General features: G+C 44.1%; 1 protein-coding gene across 2 annotated transcripts in view; it reads left to right on the forward strand.

Annotated features, from left to right (window-relative positions):
• Positions 1–614: 614 nt before the first annotated feature.
• Positions 615–19,776, forward strand: part of LOC144480541 (neuroplastin-like) — a 76,596-nt gene continuing 57,434 nt past the window's right edge. Inside the window, exon 1 of one of the 2 annotated variants that reach the window (XM_078200116.1) lies at positions 615–953. In XM_078200116.1, coding sequence (XP_078056242.1) covers positions 860–953 — 94 coding nt within the window. In that variant the 5' untranslated portion in view covers positions 615–859. The remainder of the gene's footprint in view (positions 954–19,776) is intronic. The other variant, XM_078200115.1, reaches the window with a different exon arrangement.

Here is a 19,776-nt window from a genome sequence, read left to right on the forward strand (position 1 = left end):
CACAGTAAGAAGTCCCACAACACCGGGTTAAAGTCCAACAGGTTTCTTTGGCACGAGCTTTCGGAGCGCCGCCTCTTCATCAGGTGCGTCTCACCAGGGCTCACCTGATGAAGGGGCAGCGCTCTGAAAGCTCGTGCCACCAAATAAACCTGTTGGACTTTTAAGCTGGTGTGGTGAGGCTTCTTACTATACCATCAGGTCATTGTGTGTCTTTGAGACAGAGATAGATAGGTTCTTGATTGGTAAGGGGATCAAAAGTTATGGGGAAAAGGCGGGAGAATGGGGTGAGAAAAGTATCAGCCATGATTGAATGGTGGAGCAGACTCGATGGGCCGAGTGGCCTAATTCTCGGCTTCTATGTCTTATGGGATTGTGGTCGGTGCAGACTCGATGGACCGAATGGCCTCCTTCTGCACTGTAGGGATTCTATGGTCAGTGTAGAGGTTGTTGGGCACCTGGTTACAGTGAGGGCGCAGCGCCTCCTTTGGAAGGAGGTGCAAAGTGCGGCCGCGACCTTCAAGATAGACAGACGTCAGCGACGGGGTTCCCTGGCTGCGCGCGCACTCTCACTCCCTCCCTCTCGCGCGCAGGAAGATCCCGCGGCCGTTGGGCTTGGCTGGCTGAGCTCTCTCGCGAGAGCGGGAGGAGGAGAGAGTTGGTGCAGTCCGTGCGGACCGAGTAGGGACAAGATTTCTCCAGTTGGTGCAGTCCGCGCCGACCCGGGTAGCGACGACAGTAGAGAGTTGGTGCAGTCCGTGCGGACCGAGTAGGGACAACATCGAGGGAGGGTTGGTGCGGACCGAGTAGGGACGACAGCGGCGGCGCCATCAACGAGAGGAGCAGCAGCAGCACCAGCACCATGGCAACGGCCCGCGGCCCGGCCTGGCTCGGCGCCGCCGTGTCCGCTCTGCTCTGCCTGAGCCTGAGGCTGGCACCGGCCCGCGGACAGAACGGTGAGTGCCCGAGGCCCCGGGCCCCAGGCCGGGGAGAGGGAAGCGGGCCACAAGCTCCCCTGGGGGTGAAGGAACTGGGACAGATTCTCCTCTGGGGGTGAAGGAACTGGGTCACACACTCCCCTGGGGGTGAAGGAATTGGGACAGACTTTCCCCTGGGGGTGAAGGAACTGGGACAGACTCTCCTCTGGGGGTGAAGGAACTGGGTCACACACTCCCCTGGGGGTGAAGGAATTGGGACAGACTTTCTCCTGGGGGTGAAGGAACTGGGACAGACACTCCTCTGGGGTGAAGGAACTGGGACACACACTCCCCTGGGGGGTGAAGGAACTGGGACAGACTCTCCTCTGGGGGTAAAGGAATTGGGACAGACTCTCCTCTGGGGGTAAAGGAATTGGGACAGACTCTCCCCTGGGGGTGAAGGAACTGGGACAGACTCTCCTCTGGGGTGAAGGAACTGGGACACACACTCCCCTGGGGGTGAAGGAACTGGGACAGACTCTCCCCTGGGGGTGAAGGAAGTGGGACAGACTCTCCCCTGGGGGTGAAGGAACTGGGACAGACTCTCCTCTGGGGGTGAAGGAACTGGGACACACACTCCCCTGGGGGTAAAGGAACTGGGACAGACTCTCCTCTGGGGGTAAAGGAACTGGGACACACACTCCCCTGGGGGTGAAGGAACTGGGACAGACTCTCCCCTGGGGGTGAAGGAACTGGGACAGACTCTCCCCTGGGGGTGAAGGAACTGGGACAGACTCTCCCCTGGGGGTGAAGGAACTGGGACAGACTCTCCCCTGGGGGTGAAGGAACTGGGACAGACTCTCCCCTGGGGGTGAAGGAACTGGGACAGACTCTCCCCTGGGGGGTAAAGGATTTGGGGCACACTCTCCCCTGGGAGGCGTGAAGGAATTGGGACAGTCTCTCCCCTGGGGGGAGGCGGGTAAAGGAATTGGGACAGACTCTCCCCTGGGGTGGGAGGGGTAAAAGAACTAGGACAGACCCTCCCTTAAGTGGGAGCTAGGGCCAGAGCCAGAACCTCTCTTGAGATGGGATGAGGAACAGGTTGATCCTCCCCTGAGGGGGTTTAGAATCACAGAATCCCGACAGTACCGAAGGACGCCATTCGGCCCATCGAGTCAGAACTGACCACAATCCCACTCGGGCCTTATCTCTGTAATCCCACACATTTACCCTGCTAAGCCCCCTGACATTAGGGTCAATTTAGCATCGCCAATCAACCTAACTCGCACATCTTTGGAGTGTGGGAGGAAACCGGAGCACCCGGAGGAAACCCACGCAGACACGGGGAGAACGTGCAAATTTCACACACACACACACACACACACACACACAGTGACCTGAGGGTGGAATTGAACCTGGGACCCTGGCGCTGTGAGGCAGCAGTGCTCAAACCATTGTGCCACCGTGCCGCCCTTAAACTTAGGACCTGGGCCAGATTGTCCCCTGAGGGGGAACTTAGGGGGACCGTCTCCTAAGGTGGGACGTGGTGGTTAGGAACTGGGCCAGATCCCCTTCTGGCCGGGGGGGGGGGGGGGGGGGCGGGGCGGGGGGGGGGGCGGGGCGGGGGGGGTGGTGGTGGTGGTGGGAGCGGGACGAATGTGAGGTGGTGTCGGGGCCTGGGAGAGAATTATGACGTGCCCATACTCTGCTAAATATGTTCAATTTAAATTGACTTTCTAACTGCTTTTTTAAAAACTTGCTATGCACAATTTAATTGCATTTGCATTCCATATAACTTTTAAATAATTTTATTTTTTCATTCCCTACCTATAAAACATCAATGTGTACTTGATGTGTTACTGGCTCAAACAGATGCAAGCTCAATGCTGTATTGTCACCCATATCCTTTCCCTTTCTCCCTCCACCCCACCTTTAAGGGCCAATTTGCTTTATTTTTTTGTTAACATCTGCCTTCGATATCAGCCCAATGCGTGTTTTGGTTTAGATTTTGTTTCACTGGGGCTGCTTTTTTTGCATTCTGAGCTGGTGCTTTGCGGATTGCAGTGTCTGAGTTGCAAGTGATGAATGCAATGTGGTACTGCAACACCGAGGCGCACTCAAAATTTCCCATTTGACATTCTGTAATTGAGGACAGGGAAAAGGAGAGGACAGTCTGTTTTAAAAACGTTTCATCAAGATCTAAGATAATTAAAATATGCCAAGACATCAGTTGACTGCGTTTGCAGGGAAAGGTAGCTAATGCATTGGAAGTAATTGCATGTAAAACTGGAAGTAATGAATGGAAACTAACTGTAAAGGATTGCTCAGTCATCTGTCCTATATATATATAAAATATATACATTATCCTTTACAACACCAGTTTTGCCCACCTCAAATGTAATATCTCGATTCTACAGCCTGATGCTGGTGACAGTGATGATTTAGTATGCTTCATTCCATTTCCACTGCTTTTTCTTCATCCTGTCAGTATTGTTGTCTCCCGGGCTTGAAGGAGATGTTAATTAATGTAATTCAGCATCTTCTGCAGGAAAGTAATGGAGGCATTACAAGGTCAGAGTGATCCTGAAAATTAGCACGGCTGCTTTGATTGGGGATGTTGAGCCAGTATCTTTTTAGATACTGCCACCAAGGCTATTTAAGTGCAGTCATTATGGAGAAAAATTAATGGACTAAATCCCTCTAACACAGTGAAAATCCTTTAATCTCGCGTAGCAAAAACAAAATTTGATAGATTCAGCCCCCATAAATAGTATGCATAATTTTGAATGGATAGCAATCTCGGTTTTGTGCTGTGGGAGTTACTGAGAAATATAGAGTCGTAGAACCCTACAGTGCAGAAGGAGGCCATTTGGCCCATCGAGTCTACACCGACCACAATCCCACCCAGGGTCTATCCCCCACAACCCCATGCATTTATCCTAGCTAGTCCCCCTGACACTAAGAGGCAATTTAGTATGGCCAATCCACCTAACCCGTACGTCTTTGAAATGTGGGAGGAAACCACTCTGCTACCCAAGCATCTCCTGGTGAAGTTGTAATATAAATCTTAATTTTTAAAAAAATCATTCTCGGAGTGTGATGATTGTTGGCTGGACCAGAATTTGTTACTAGTAGCCCTTGAGAAAATGGTGGTGAGCTGCCTCTTTAAACCACTGTAATCCATGTGGGGTAAGAATTCCCATTAGCTACTTTGTCTTAGCCTCTTGTCATAATGAGAGGTGATTGCATTGAAATGAGTGGATCAACAGGTTTTTAAAATTTATTCATGGGATGAGGGGAGTCACTGACTGAGACAGCATTTATTGCCCATCCCTAATTGCCCTTGCTAGGCCACTCCAGAGGGCATTTAATGGGCAACCTGTGGCTCTGGAGTCACATGTAGGTCAGACCAGTTAAGGATGACAGATTTTCTTCCCTAAAGGACATTAGTGAACGAGATGGGTTTTTACGACAATCGGCAATGGTTTCATGGTCATCAGTAGACTTTTAATTCCAGATTTGTATTGAATTCAAATATCATCATATGCCACAGTGATGATCCCCAGATCATTGCCCATGATCCTTGGAGCGCAAGTTTACTAGTCCAGTGACAATACCACTATGCCACCATTGATGCTGAGAGGCTGCTTCTGCGAACTGGAGTTTAGAAGCAAGGGCCATAACCTCAGAATAAAGGGTTGACCATTTAGGACTGAGATGAGGAGACGTTTATTCACTGAATATTGTGAATAAGAAGAGTTTTCTACGCTCTTCCCTCCCCCGGAGGACTGTGGATGCTCAGTCTCTGAGTGTATTCAAGGCTGAGATCGATAAATCTTTGGGCAGTAATGAATATGGGGAGTGGCTGGGAACTGGACCTGCTGTGACGACCTTGAGTAGCAGTGCAGACTCGGGGGACCCTATGATTTTCTTGCTCTGATTCTGTACTTATGATAAATGGTTTCTCATACCAGAAAAGAAGAAAGCCTAGTTAGCGTGGCAGAAGCATTATCTGGCAATAAAAGCCACTTTATTCAGCAAACAGAATTGCGATTGAAACACGAGATTTCTTTTAATTTATCCCTGCAATGTCACTGCCAATTGATTTTCAACGTTGTGTCCAGAGCTTTCATAGCATTCTGAAATTTTCAACTTTATACCTACAAGCTTCAAAGATCTCCGAGTCAGAGATCTTTACTGGAAGTAACAAAAAAAAATCATGTCAGATGAAAAGTCAAATCTTTAATGTTTTGCCAAATGAATTATTTATTTCCCATGTAAACCTATTTTGAAGAAAACCTGAAAATGGTTGAAACGAAAACAGAAAATGCTGGAAAAACACAGCAGGTCTGACAGCATCTGTGGAGAGAGAATAGAGCCAATGTTCCATGTCTGGATGACCCTTCGTCAGAGTCCTGCTGACAGTTCTGATAAAGGATCAGCCAAACTCGAAACGTTGGCTCTATTCTCTCTCCACAGATGCTGTCAGACCTGCTGAGTTTTTCCAGCATTTTTCTGTTTTTGTTTCAGATTCCAGATCCGCAGTATTCTGCCTTTATCTGAGAATGATTGAGTTCCGCTACCATTAACTAACTGCTCATTAGTGGCATAGACGGTGGGATTTTACTGCTTCGCTTGTCCCGAGACCGTAAATTCCTGCCTGAGGTCAGCGGACCTTTCCATGGGCTACCCGTCGCCTGCTCCAATTCCCTGGCAGGCGGGATGGTCAAATTCCGGCCATTGTTTCTTAAAATAGAATCAATTTATCTGTCTTTTTCTGGTAGGATTCAGGGAAGAATCTCAATTTTATGAAAAATTTAATTGGCAGAAGTTTAGGTTCGATATCGAGTTGAATATATATTGCAGTGATTATTTTTGATCAAAAAATATAAATGTGATCCAGATGGTCTCAACCCAAGTCCTGAAAAATAGCTTGAACCAAGCTAGACAAAAAGAACTTTTTAAAAAAGTTAGCTGACCGATAACTAAAAACGTAGACGCTCAGATCGACCAAGAAATGATCATTGTCCTTTGAACATATTTGTTTAAAAAATGGTTCAGTCCCTTTTCTTGACAACGATACATTTGGGCAAGCCACTCTAATGTTCAGGAGTTCAGAGTATTTGAGCTAATTACATGGAAGAGCCCTGTCATTGTTTAGTTTCCTTAAATGCTGACAGTCAAATTGTCTGGGTACTTACAGCTGTTCGTGCCTCGTTCTTCTATGGGAATAGTTTACTTTCTGAGCCCACGTGTTTCGTTTGCTTTTACGTGGCAGCTCGAGAATCTCATCCCTCCAATGGTCTATTAAAGGGAAAGAAATGTATGGAATTTGAAAAATATCCAGTTAATGTTTAAAGATTTAATTGGATTGGAGGCTGGTATACAACGAACTGAAGAGGCCCATTCTGTTAGCTCTTAAGGGATTTGGGGAAACTTAGTGTTGTACTTGCTTTTCGACAAATGCAACACTGATTGCATCTGTCACGTAGCCGGCAGACTGGGTTTTCTGCTTCCAATCCTCCTTGGCCTAGCTGATTGGTATGTGCCAGCGGCCTGGTAGCAATTGATTATTCTGGTGATGCTTTCGATCTGTAGCCATGAAATTGAAACCATGGGTCATGGGGAATCTGTGTTCTGCCACAAGTTCTCCAAGGTGCAATGTCACCAGCACCTAATTTATTGATATGGTTATAGTACACATATAATTTAGTCACTGGGGACAAACATTAACCTTTCATGTGGCCTCCTGCATAAAGTAATTCAATCTTTTTAACTGCATACTTACAGTTCAAAAAAACATGCACAAATGCATTTGCTACCATTCCTGTTCAAAGTAGGATGATGAACGATAAGATTTAATTCTCTCGTTACTGTTGCCTTTTCCCCCTTTCTGTCCTGCACAGATTGACTTTTATGCTTAAGCAGCCCTGGATAAGTAACGAAGCTCGCCACCTTGCAATTAATGCTTGAGGTTGGATGGTAAATGTTTGCAAGGTTCTTGCGAAAGACTTTGCAAACAAGTCTAGTCTGCCGTTAGATATGCTGCAGTAAAGTGGGCCCTGGCTAATAGTTCCATCTACACAGGAACAGCAGATGTCGGTTCTAACCCTTGACCACCACCCTCTCTGAGACTGACTATCTCAGCATAGGCTAGGGAAAAGACTGGATTCTTCCTGGTTGCTCCTTTGCATGTATGATTCAGGACTGCAGCACCTACTGTATTGTCCCAGTATTGTTTTCTGACAATGTTTTATTTGTCGTCACATTACAACAATGATACTTGCATTTGATGTTTGCATTTTTGAGACCAGTCTGCAGGCTGAATGTCTTCTGCTTTGTTCACATGGTACCTGCTCTCAGAAACACTAGTTTGGCCTTCAAGCACTGGCTGTCAGAGTTGGCACAAGTAATATCAAAACACCAATGGTATGCAAGAGGGGCAATTTAAACAGCAAGCTTTCTGCGCTCCTCCCCATGTTGGAAGGAATACTGGGAAACAATAGTAGGTGCTTGTGGCTGGGTAAGGAGGCAATTCTTTTGGATTAGTTGGGGGAGGGGGGGGGTTGAGAACAAACATGTATCTAACAAACATAGTGAGCGATCCTGACCAGGAAAGTTCACGGCTGAATCCTGGGTCTGTACTGAGGCACTAGATCTTACCAGGGGCAGCAGTTAGGTTGCAGCAATTGGCTCTGAATCTCCCACGCCAAGAAGGAGTGAAATATCGCTCCGAGATCCTGCTTATGATTGATATGCTACTTTGTTTTGGAAGCATTTATCTATAGGGCTGAAGACTGTGGTCTTCACAACTGAGTGGCACACTGACCCTTACTGGGCTGGCTGGTGTGAGAGAAATGACCCCTTGGATCCTACAGAATAATTGGTGCCCATGCACCTAACTATGCCAGCAAGAGCCAATGGTTTTCGACGGCTAGGGAGGTGTGAAAGTAAACTTTCACCAATAGTTCAGCGTTTTTCTCTAACACTGATCCACTTTCATGTAGATCTTTTGCCTTCCCTCCCTGTCACCCGAATCGCTGCTGTTTTAATTCACTGTTTGTGCCATCTAAATTATGGTGCTTTTTAGCATCCGAAATTTTTAGAAAAAGACCCCCTAATTTAATAGCAACTGATAATTAAAAATAATTGCTGCCTCTGCTGTTGGTATTACAGACTCGTTTCAAGTCTAGCTTCCCTGCCTCCGATGGGGAGTAATACAATGGTTTGGAGGTTTTTTCTGTTGTTGTTGTTTTGATCACACCCCATTTAGTCGCAGTAACAAGAGCCAAAGGTGCGTGGTGCTGGTGGCAAAGCAGCAAAATTAGATTTTGTGCGTGTGTCTGTGTGTGTGTGTGTGTGTGTGTGTGTGTTGGACAGACCAAAATAGTGTAAATGTGGGAGCTGGGTGATGACAGCGAGAGTGAAAAACAGCAAGGGTTTGAATCTGGCATGCTTGGAGCGTGCCAATTTGTGGAATCACTAATTCATAGTTGCAATCTGACTGGGTGGATTTTCATCGTGTTTAGTGGAAAAACTGAATTGGGTACCATGTGAACTGCAGCAAGCAGCACAGCTGCAGAATATTTTGAAAGGGGACAGTGAAATGTTTGCATTTGTACAATGCCAGCATTCTATCTGCCCGATAATGTTGTGAATTGTTACACTAATGCTGTGTTATATTGTAGAATCGATCCATTAAGAATGCAATGTTTCAGAATTACTGTGATAGTCAACGTTTTTAATTAAGTTGTTTCATAAAAATATGGTTTAACTGTTTTGATCTGTATATGCAAACCTTTACGTTGTTGTGGTAAAACTATTCTTTGAGGACAAACAAACAGGTACAGTATTGACCAATGCACAACTTGATTCATTTTAAATTTAATGCAGTATATTGGCTTATTCCCTGATAGCTATGGCTTTCACATACTGTAGTTATGTTCAGTTTATTTTTGTTACTTTATAGCTGCCTATAGTAAATGTCACATTTTAATTTTACAAAATGCAGCATTAAATAGGGCAGGTGGGTGATGTCTAATCAGACGATGGATGTCATGCGTCTACTGCACTTTACTGTGGCAAAAGCCAATCTCTTGCTCAGAGACTGTGAAACTAACTAATCAAACATGTGTGCGCGTGCGTGGCCAAAGTAAGATTTTTTTTAAGAGTACTGTATCAGTGTTTCATCCAGTTGTCCTCAAATCTTGCAGAGGTCTGTTAAAAACAAGAATTCCCTAATATTGGAACAGCAATTCCGGTATAGGACCCAAAGTTGGTGCTTGAGTAGTATATTTTGAATGGTTCTGCCACATAGTTCATTATCAAGGGCCAGATTTTGCTACAGCAAGTGTTTCCCACTTGTTAGCCTGACAATAGCAAGTTTAGATTTGAGAAATGTTTGCTGAAGAGGTTTCTGGAAGTGTGTGCTGATAATACAGCAGGACATCTGGGACCTTGATAAATGATGGGGCAGGCAGTGTATCTCAACCAGCGATTAAAGAACTGAGATGTAAAGAGGAGGGTGAACTTGCCCACTCTAGTTTAATGTTATGTTCAGAATAGTGGGAAGATTGGATTAAGAGAGAGAAAGGAAAGCAACAACTTGAAAAAAAATAAGTTTAAAAAAAATCTCAATTCACAATCTGAAGATGTGAGACTGCACACTTATTGTTCACTTCCTGGGCAAGAGAGATTGATTGGCAGTCATTATCAATTGTCAATGGTTATGCACACTATTTGACATCTGGGCAGGTTAAGGGTGAGATGCTGTCTTTGCGAGGCTGGCAGCAGAGCAGCTCAAATCAGCCAGCATCTTGTGGTAATTCAGAATTCAGTGTAGCGCTTCCTCTTCAAATTTCTGGCTATATTTGCACAATAATGGTGGTGTGTGTACACCATTGTTGTGGAGATGCTGGCGTTGGACTGGGGTAAGTGCACAAAAAAGTGTCTCGACACCAGGTTAAAGTCCAACAGGTTTATCTGGCAGCACTAGCTTTCAGAGTCTCAGGCTCCTTCATCAGGTGAGTGAGGACTTGTGTTCACAAACAGGTCATATACAGACACAAACTCACGTTAAGTGCCTCCGACAAATAGTGGCAATTGAGTTTGTGTCTGTATATGACCTTGTGTTTGTGAACACAAGTCCTCACTCACCCTCATGAAGGAGCCTGAGACTCCGATGGGTAGGGCTGCCAAATAAACCTGTTGGACTTTAACCTTAGAATGCTGGCACTTACTGTGCTTACACCACTGTTCTCAGCACAACCAGGTCCTTTTTCTGTGTATTGGCCTTGATAACTTCCACTGAAGTTAATATTCAATAGAACAAATAGCTCTCTCAGAAAGACTTTTTAAATTCTTCTCCTGAGATGTAGAAGGTAATGAAAGATTACTTTGAATTTCAGAGCTGTCGATTTTCTGATCAGTCTGCATTAGACATTTAGAAATAAACACGTGAGCTTGAGTTTAAGTTTTAGTTCCCACTCTTTAGCTTGCAGAGTGAGCGAGAAATGAAGGTGATTCGAGCAACCGTGATTATTCCGACAAATTGCTCAGCAACAATAATCAAATATCCTGTATATTAAGGCAGTATTTCAAATATGTTTCGAATCTACTTTAAGATCTTGCAAGTGTTTGATCTCTACTTTTGATATTTTAAAAATATGTTTAAAGTCCGAGACGATGTTTGTAATTTGTGCCCAGATGATCTGCAGGGCTGGCATTTGCTTTGTTCGAAAACTTGGCATTTGCAATATCCTAGTTTTATTTAAGTTTAAATTGAATAATCGTTTAACTTTTTAATTGACTGCATTTAGTATAGATTCCCATTCAGTGCTGTAAATGGCAGAAACTGCGCTCCAGGCCTCGGGTCATTGCGGACAGAAATTTGCTCATGTACCCTGCTTTTGTCTTTCTTAATTAATTCCATACGTTTCACACAAAGTGCCTCCGACAAATGGTGGCAATTTCATTTTCTGCTTACCCCTGTAAACATTGTTCACAAGTGAAACAAAGTACCTTCTTTAGAAAGGGAGCAGTTTAATGCGGGTTGTGGAATAAATTGGAATTGTTAAATTACATTTTAAAGATAATTTCAGTGATTCTCTTTATTCATGGTGCTTTGAATTTGATTTTTTTTCTGAAAAGGCTTGAAGTTTTAGTGTACATATTCTTTATTCATTCACGGGATGTGGCCATCGCTGGCTGGGCCAGCATTTATTGCCCATCCCCAATTGCCCAGGAACCGAGTAGCTTGTTAGGTTATTTCAGACGGACAGCCAAGAGTCGGCCACATTGCTGTCACATGTAGGCTGGTTAGGGACCGCAGATTTTTGTAGTGAAACCGGGTGGGTTTTTACAACAATCGACAATGGTTTCATGGTCATCATTAGAATTTCAATTCCAGATTTTATTGAGTTCAAATTTCACCACCTGCTGTGCTGGGACTCGAACCTGGGTTCCCAGAGCATTAGCCTGGGTCTCTGGATTACTAGCCCAATCACAATGCCACTACCTCACTGTCCTTCCCTTCTTATCTTAACAGATGCTGTAGCATCTTATTTATATAGTCTGTGTGATTAACATAAAACATGCAAAGATGCTTCACGTAAGCATAGTTAAAGCTCAGTGAAGGACGTAGGTTTAAGGAGTATGTTTGAGGAGAGCAAGGGAGACAAAATGATGTAGGAAGAGTATTCCAGAGCTTGGAGCCCAGGCACCTCAAGGCATAGCCGCCAATGATGGAGCAATTAAAATTGGGGGTGCACAAGAGGCCAGAATTAGATGAGTGCAAATTTTGGAGGGTTGTGGAGCTGGAGAAGACTACAAAGATAGGGAGAGGTTTTTAAGCAAAGTGGAGTGTTTTAAATCAAGATGCTTCTTGCCTGGGTTTTATGTCAAAGAGCACAGGGATGCTGGAGGAATGGGACTCACGGTGAATTAAAACATGGGCAGCAGAGTTTTGGATGACCACACGGTTATGGAGAGTGAAATGTGAGACACCAGCCTGGAGTGCAGTTGAATAGTCAAGTCTAAAGGTAATGAAGATATATACGAGGGAGTCAGCAGCAAATGAGCTGTGACAGAAGAAGTTGGGCCATGCCATGTGAAGGTGAAAATAGGCGGTCTTAAAAGCACAAAGAAGTGATTGGAAGCTTATCTTGGCGTCAAATATGGTACCAATGTTATGAACAGACTAGTTTAGTCTTGGACTGCAGGAAGTGAGTGGAATGGTGTCAGTAGGGATGGGAATAGTGTGTGGACTTAAAACAATGGCTTCAATCTTGATGTTTAATTGGAGGAAGTTTCTGCAAATCCAGTGCCAGACGTTGGGTAAACAGTTTAGTTTAGCAACAGTGGAGGAGTTCAAAGAGTTGGTTAGGTAGCCATTAGCATGCATGTGAAAACTAATGTTGTGTCTTTGGATACTGTCGATGAGGAAAACTCGCAGGGGGTTAAGAATAGATTTTCAGGTATGTCACAATGCGAGAGCAGGAAGAGAAGCCATTGCAAGTGATTCCCTTGCCATGTTTAGACAGGTGAGAATAATGCCACCAGCTGGTCGACAATGAAGGGGTATTAGAGAAGGATGGCATTGTCAACCATGTCAAAAGCTGCATATACATCACACAGCACGAGGGGGGATAGTTCACCAATGGAGGATGTGTAAATCTTATTTGTCAAACTCTAATGACTGGAGATGTGTCACTTTTACATCCTAATTTCCTTTTATGGACCTAACGATTTAGTTTACTTTCCTCCTCCTCCAAGTACTATCTACAGTTGTGCTTCAATTCAAACGTTCAGAGCAGTTTGGAAAGGGAAGAATTTGCATACATTGCATATTGTATTACTTTCAATATTTAATAACTTGATCCCACTTCAGTTTCAAGAAATGGCTTTGGAGTTGACCTTGTATCAAATTTTGTGTCCCTTTTACATTGAGGGCAAAAAATTTGTCTGAGGTGCTGGTTGAATGTGACACCAGGCCATGGCATTTGAGATTGGATTGGAGCATCTGGGAGAACAGCTTGAGTGAAATTCTAAAAATACACATTGATACTCAAAATGATTCAACTCCGAATGATTAAAAATTTTGTGTTCCAAAATGAGGTTGCCCTTCTGAAATCCGTGCGGAAAATTAAATTCCTCCACAGAAATCCCTATAAGTGCCCATATGCCTGTCTTTCCTCAGTTTGTAATTTTAACAAATTGAATTCTGCTGACAGAATTCCAAGAGCCCATAAGGAATAGCGCCAGAAAAATAAAATGATTCAGAGGAGAGAAGTGTGTGGGGAGCCTCTGCTGAGCTCCGATATCACATGAAATATTTACTCAATTTCTCTATTTCCCTCCTGTGCTAACAAAGCAATTATTGACTGATTAGAAAGTGTCTTCTCGGTAACGTGAAACTGCAGGGTTCTGAGCAAGCAAGCGACGTATAACCAGCCAAATAGCAAATCAATTATATAACAACATTGAGCCTGAATCTATTTATAAGTGTAGCTTTATTGCGCCTTCTAGTCTTGTGGTTAATCCTTTGCAGGTTTTTAAACATGCGCAGCTGTTTATATTTATAACGTTTTTTGTTTGAAAGTCATCTTTACCACCCCCACGCTTCATTATTTCAAGTGATACAGGGTTGAGTGTTGTTGATTTGTAATAACCATTGACAAGGATTTCTTCCACTGTAGTATTAGAGTTCTGTCAGCCTTTCACCCTTTTTGTTACTGGCCTTAAAAAGGAGTACTGCGCAACACTTCAGGATTATCTAGCAGTTCAGTTAATAATTGAGAAACCAACAACCCCATTAAGATTTGTCTTTCCATTACCAACATAAACAAACCATCCTCCGGCTGGCTTTTCCCACATTTTAACCGTTGCAAATCCATGACTTTTAACTTCAATAATTATAAAGGGTTATGGACTCTGATTTATTGAGGAAATTACTTAAGAGACTGGGGGAATGGATCAGTCCTTTTCTCATCATCATCATGACCCTAAAATTCTCATCCAATGGTCAAACCATTGTAAATGATTTTGAGACAGCTTCCCACTAAAATAATGGGGTGTTAGGTCTTTTAAACACTTGGGCTAGCCAACGGGCATCAAAATGGTCCCTTCCAGACCTGATTTAGCAAGCAATAAGCTAAACAGTATGTACAACACAGAAACAGGGCATCCCGATTGGCCTCTGCTGGTAAGAAAACCACAAAATGGCCTACAAAAGCAATTTGTATTTTATAGCCTTGTCAGTGAAGTTAACTGAATCTCTAAGGGATGTGGTCAACTCGACTTGCCTTCAGGATATTCCCCGATTATAGCCCTGATAAGTTTTATTGCCAACCACAATGAAACACGTGTATATGTTGCTTATCAATTCAATGACTGAACTTTTTATCACTACCTACAATTTTGAGGGGTGTCATCACGTTACCACTAATCCTTGTCAGTTCCCACTAAGTCCCCTACCATAATTCTTTCATTAGCTGTGACATTGTCTTTCTGACTGTCTTGATTAGAAACTGTGAAGGCAGCCTCGTTAAAACTCACGCTTGTATTAGTTGTTTCTGATAAGGCAATTAAGTGTCCTTTATGGCCTTGTGATTCCAACAGTTGGGTGCTTCAAAAGGACTGTATCTAACGTATATGTTTAGCATCAAAGGACACTCTGTAACTGTGCATCAAAATTTCTTTTTAGCTTTTAAAAATGTATAGAAGATATATTTATATGTATAGACTAATGTACCTTTAAAACTACAAAGTATTTAAAACACCTAACTACAATTACTAACAAACTTGCTCCCCATTGATAAAGTAAATTCTACATCTAAGTTGATTAAATATAAACCCCAGCAGAGTCTAGCAATCTTATAGTAGCCCTTTCCTTTTCTATCTTTCTACAATGTCCTCAGCTGCAGTGTTCTGCAATGGGCGTTTGGAAATGAAAATGGGAGTGGGTTGGGGAGTATGAAAATTGATTTAAGAGGATCTGAACAGTTAGGACTTATTATAAAGTAACTTACTTTGCAACCAACTTGAGCCTGTTTGAAAACAAAATGGAAGCATTTTTATGATGAACATCAAAAGTAAATTGCGGCCCCTTGCATCACGCTAGAAATTATGCAGCAGTGTTTGATTTGTAAAATGTGCAACAGTATGTTCTGAGTCACCTTATTGTATAAGTTTACTGGAGGCTAACTCTTATGATTAATCAAGGAGTAGGCAATGAGACATTAGTGTTTCTAGATGTAATGCTTTTGTTTTTAATTTATGGGATGTGGGCATCACACTCTAGGCTAGCATTTATTGCCCATCCCTAGTTGCCCTCGAGAAGGTGGTGATGAGCTGCTTTCTTGAACCGCTGCAGTCCCTCGGGTATACATACACCCACAGTGCTGTTGGGGAGGGAATGTCAGTATTCTGATCCAGCGACGGTGAAGGAACGGTGATATATTTCCAAGTCAGGATGGTGAGTGACTTGGTGGTTAAAGCTCCAGATGATGATTTTCCCAGGTGTCTCTGCTGCCCCTGTCCTTCTAGATGGCAGTGATCTTGGGTTTGGAAGCTGCTGCTTGAGGAACCTTGGTGAGTTCCTGCATCTTGTAGATGGTGCACACTGCTGCCTCTGTTCATCAGTGTTGGAGAGACTGAATGTTTGTGGAAAGTGTAGCAATCGAGCATTGTGCTTTGCCCTGGATGGTGTTGCAGCTGCACCCATCCAGGCAAAGACTCCGTTTCAGATAGGATTTGTTAGGGTAGATACTGAAAAACTATTATCCCTGCTGGGGATAGATAGAAACCCTACAGTGCAGAAAGAGGCCATCTGGCCCATCGAGTCTGCACCGACCACAATGCCACCCAGGCCCCACCCCCATACCCCTTCACATTTACCCGCTAATCCCTCTAACTTACGCATCTCAGGACACTAAGGGGCAATTTTAGCATGGCCAATCAACCTAACCCGCACATGTTTGGACTGTGGGAGGAAATCGGAGCACCCGGAGGAAACCCACGTAGACACGAGGAGAATGTGCAAACTCCACACAGACAGTGACCCAAGCCGGGAATCGAACCCAGGTCCCTTGGAGCTATGAAGCAGCAGTGCTAACCACTGTGCTACAGTGCCGCCAAGTACACGGATATCCAGTACAAGGAGGTATAATCTTTAAATTAGACCTAGACCATTCAGGAGTGAAATCAAGTAGCAGTTTTTGGACATTGGGTCACTTGAAAACATCAAGACTGAGAATGCTAGATGCTTGAACAATGGGAGCAAATGGAGTTGCTGGACAGGTCAGCTGTGATCTAACTAAATGACGGAATGGGCTGGAGGGGCTGAATGAGCTGCTTTTTTCCTGATCATCTTGAGCGGCACGGTGACACACTGGTTAGCACTGCTGCCTCTCAGCGCCTGGCACCCAGGTTCAATTCCGGCCTCAGGTCACTCTCTGTGTGGAGTTTGCATGTTCTACCCGTGTCTGGGTGGGTTTCCTCCGGGTGCTCTGGTTTCCTCCCACACTCCAAAGATGTGCGAGTTAGGTTGATTGGCCATGCTAGATTAGCAGGGTAAATGTGGGGTTCCAGGGATAGGGCCTGGGTGGGATTGTTGTTGGTGCAGGCTCGATGGGCCGAATGGCAGCCTCCTGCACTGTAGGGATTCTATAATTCTATGACCTTAACCGCCCTAAAATTCTCCTGGTGGTTAAGCTGGGTGGCACGGTGGTACAGTAATTACTACTGCTGCCTCACCGCACCAGGGACCCAGGTTTTATTCCCGGATTGGGTCACTGTCTGTGCGGAGTCCGTACGTTCTTCCTCGTCTCTGCGTGGGTTTCCTCCGGGTGCTCCAGTTTCCTCCCACAGTCTGATAGATGTGCTGATTAGGTGCATTGGCCGTGCTAAATTCTCCCTCAGTGTACCTGAACAGGCGCTGTAGTGTGATGAGCATTTTCACAGTAACTTCATCGCAGTGTGATTGTAAGACTACCTGTAACACTAATAAATAAAAACTTTTAAAAGACTGATTTCTAACCTCGTACAAAGCAGTTGGACATTCTTTAAATATTCACACAACCCAACTCCTACATTGATACAACACGAGTCGCACAAAATAGTATTTCTGTATTGATTTCCTTTGAGGAAATTAGGCATTTAGGATTTTTTAAATCCCAGGATCATTTTCATGCTCAAATTTAGCAATCAAGTCACAATCTCAGACATGTAATGGGACACTCGACTCCAAGCTGGGCATCAGTCTGCAGATATCAAACTTGTCGCTGTTGACAAAGGTTTCTGCTCAACTTTTAATGGAAAACTGTCTCCAAATCTTTTGATGTGGAGATGCTGGCGTTGGACTGAGGTAAACACAGTAAGAAGTCTCACAACATCAGGTTAAAGTCCAACAGGTTTATTTGGTAGCACGAGCCACTAGCTTTCGGAGGTTTCGGAGACTCGCATTCCAACCATTACTTTGTAAATTGAGTTTGTGTCTTTATGTGCCCTGTTTGTGAACAGAACTCCCACTCACCTGATGAAGGGGCAGCGCTCCGAAAGCTTGTGGCTTGTGCTACCAAATAAACCCTGTTGGACTTTAACCTGGTGTTGTGAGACTTCTTACTGTCCAAATCTTTTACCATGGCTTAAAACTTTCAGCGACTGAAGCACGAGGACATTTATGTTTAACAATGCTTTGCTTATCCACAAAACATGCAACTTTTTATTTAGAAAATGGCAGAAGCAGCTCATGGTGCCATAACTCAGTGGGTAGCACTGAGCCAGTATGGTTGTAGTTTCAAGCCCCACTGCAGGGTTTTGAACGCAGTCTGGATTGATACCACCACTGCAGTACTGAGAGAATGTCACATCGTTGCTGCTGCTGTTTTTCTTGTGATGATGCATCACCCCCACCTTCTTTCCCAGATCGGCATTAAAGATTCTAAGGCACTGTTGTAATTTTGGCCTGGCCGATGTTTTCTCTCTACCCCAGAAACCGATTTTCTGACAATTGCCACATTGCTGTTTGCTTCCATGTTTTCTGCACTACAACAGTGACTAGATTTTTAAAAAGTACCTCATTGGCTGTAAAGGACTTTGCTGTGCTCTGAGGGCATGAAAGATGTTATGTAAATACATATCTCTCATAAGTAAGACAATGCTAGAGGTTAGTTGGCCACTTCCCTGCTCAAAATGATTCAGGTCAAGAGTTGTGGGGAGTGGGATTCAAAGCTGCCTTTCTCCCCTGCTCTGTGACGATTTTTTGGTAGAAATGTAAAGTAAAGTTTATCTATTAGTGTCACAAGTAGGTTTATATTCGCACTGCAATGAAGTTACTGTGAAAATCCCCTAGTCGCCACACTCCGGCACCTGTTCGGGTACACGGAGGGAGAATTTAACATGCACCTAACCAGCACATCTTTCAGACTGTGGGAGGAAACTGGAGCACCCGGAGGAAACCCACGGAGGAGAACGTGCAGACTCTGCACAGACAGTGACCCGAACCGTGATTCGAACCCAGGTAGCAAAATGGGATATAACTTTGTAATGAAAGTATTCCCTGTCCGCACCCAGAAAGCTGTAGGTTAAAATAGGCAACCTTTGCAAAATTATTTTGACCCTGGTTCTAGGGGAGAGACACCTGTCTTCCAAACCCAATTATGTTCTATGTTGAAAGTGCACCTTTGGCAGGATCAGTAGTGACCTCTTGAACTGCCCTGCTGACACTCGCTCTCCACACTCGCCCGTCAATCATAACCTTTTGGTAGAGCTTTTAGAAATAGAGCAGTCCACAAGTGATGAATTAGAGTTTTCTGGAAAGAAATGGAGGAGAGAAATTGTGACAAGAAAAATACATTGTGGGATTTATTTTCTCTCAATTTTAGTTCTGCCAATTTTAAGCTATAAATCCAGGTCACTGATGACCTAATTTAGACAAGTCTGCACAGATAGGCCAAGATTTTAGTCTGTGGAATTTTTAAAAATTCATTCATGGGACATGGGTGTCGCTGGCTCGGCCAGCATTTATTGCCCATCCCTAGTTGCCCTTGAGAAGGTGGCGGTGAGCCGCTGCCTTGAATCACTGCAATCCATGTTCTGTGGGTTGACCCACAATTCCGTTAGGGAGGGAATTCCAGGATTTCGACCCAGCGACTGTGAAGGAACTGCCGATATATTTCTCAGTCAGGATGGTGAGAGACTTGGAGGGGAACTTGTCGGTGGTGGTGTTCCCAGGTATTTGCTACCCTTGTCCTTCTAGATGGAAGTGGTTGTGGGTTTGGAAGTTTTTTTTTTGTACAATTTCGTAACCTCTGTGGGTTGTTTTTTCACTTGCCTCTGAGTCAGATGAAGTACCACTGCACCATGAGGAATCTCTTGGTAGAAAGGACCAGAATATAAATACAAGTTCACCACTTTTGAATACAATCTACCTTTGCTAACATCCTTTTGGTAGGCTTTGCAAAAGGTTATCTTATCTCTCTGTATAACATGATCAAATTCTTTATCACAATGTAAATGTGCTTTCTGATTAGAAAATCAGTCCACACTCTGGTAGTGACTTTGTCTTGCTGTCATTAACAAGGTTTATTTGTACAAAATATTGTCATGCCCTTAAGACGTGAAAGAGATCCTTAACTGTTTAAATCAAACCTTACTTTTAGCTTATTCATAAAAGTGGACTTTATTGAACCAAATGGTGGCTGCTGTAGGTCATGTCATTCACAAGTTGCTGAACACTTGCAGCAACAGTTACAGGACAAAATGTCAACCCTCATCCTTGTGGAATCTCATGCCCTTCATCATCGGGACACATTACAATCCACAAAACAATAGACCATCGGATGATCAGTTCCCCAGCCAGGTT

Source organism: Mustelus asterias, chromosome 29, assembly GCF_964213995.1.
Source record: "Mustelus asterias chromosome 29, sMusAst1.hap1.1, whole genome shotgun sequence".
NCBI lineage: Eukaryota > Metazoa > Chordata > Chondrichthyes > Carcharhiniformes > Triakidae > Mustelus > Mustelus asterias.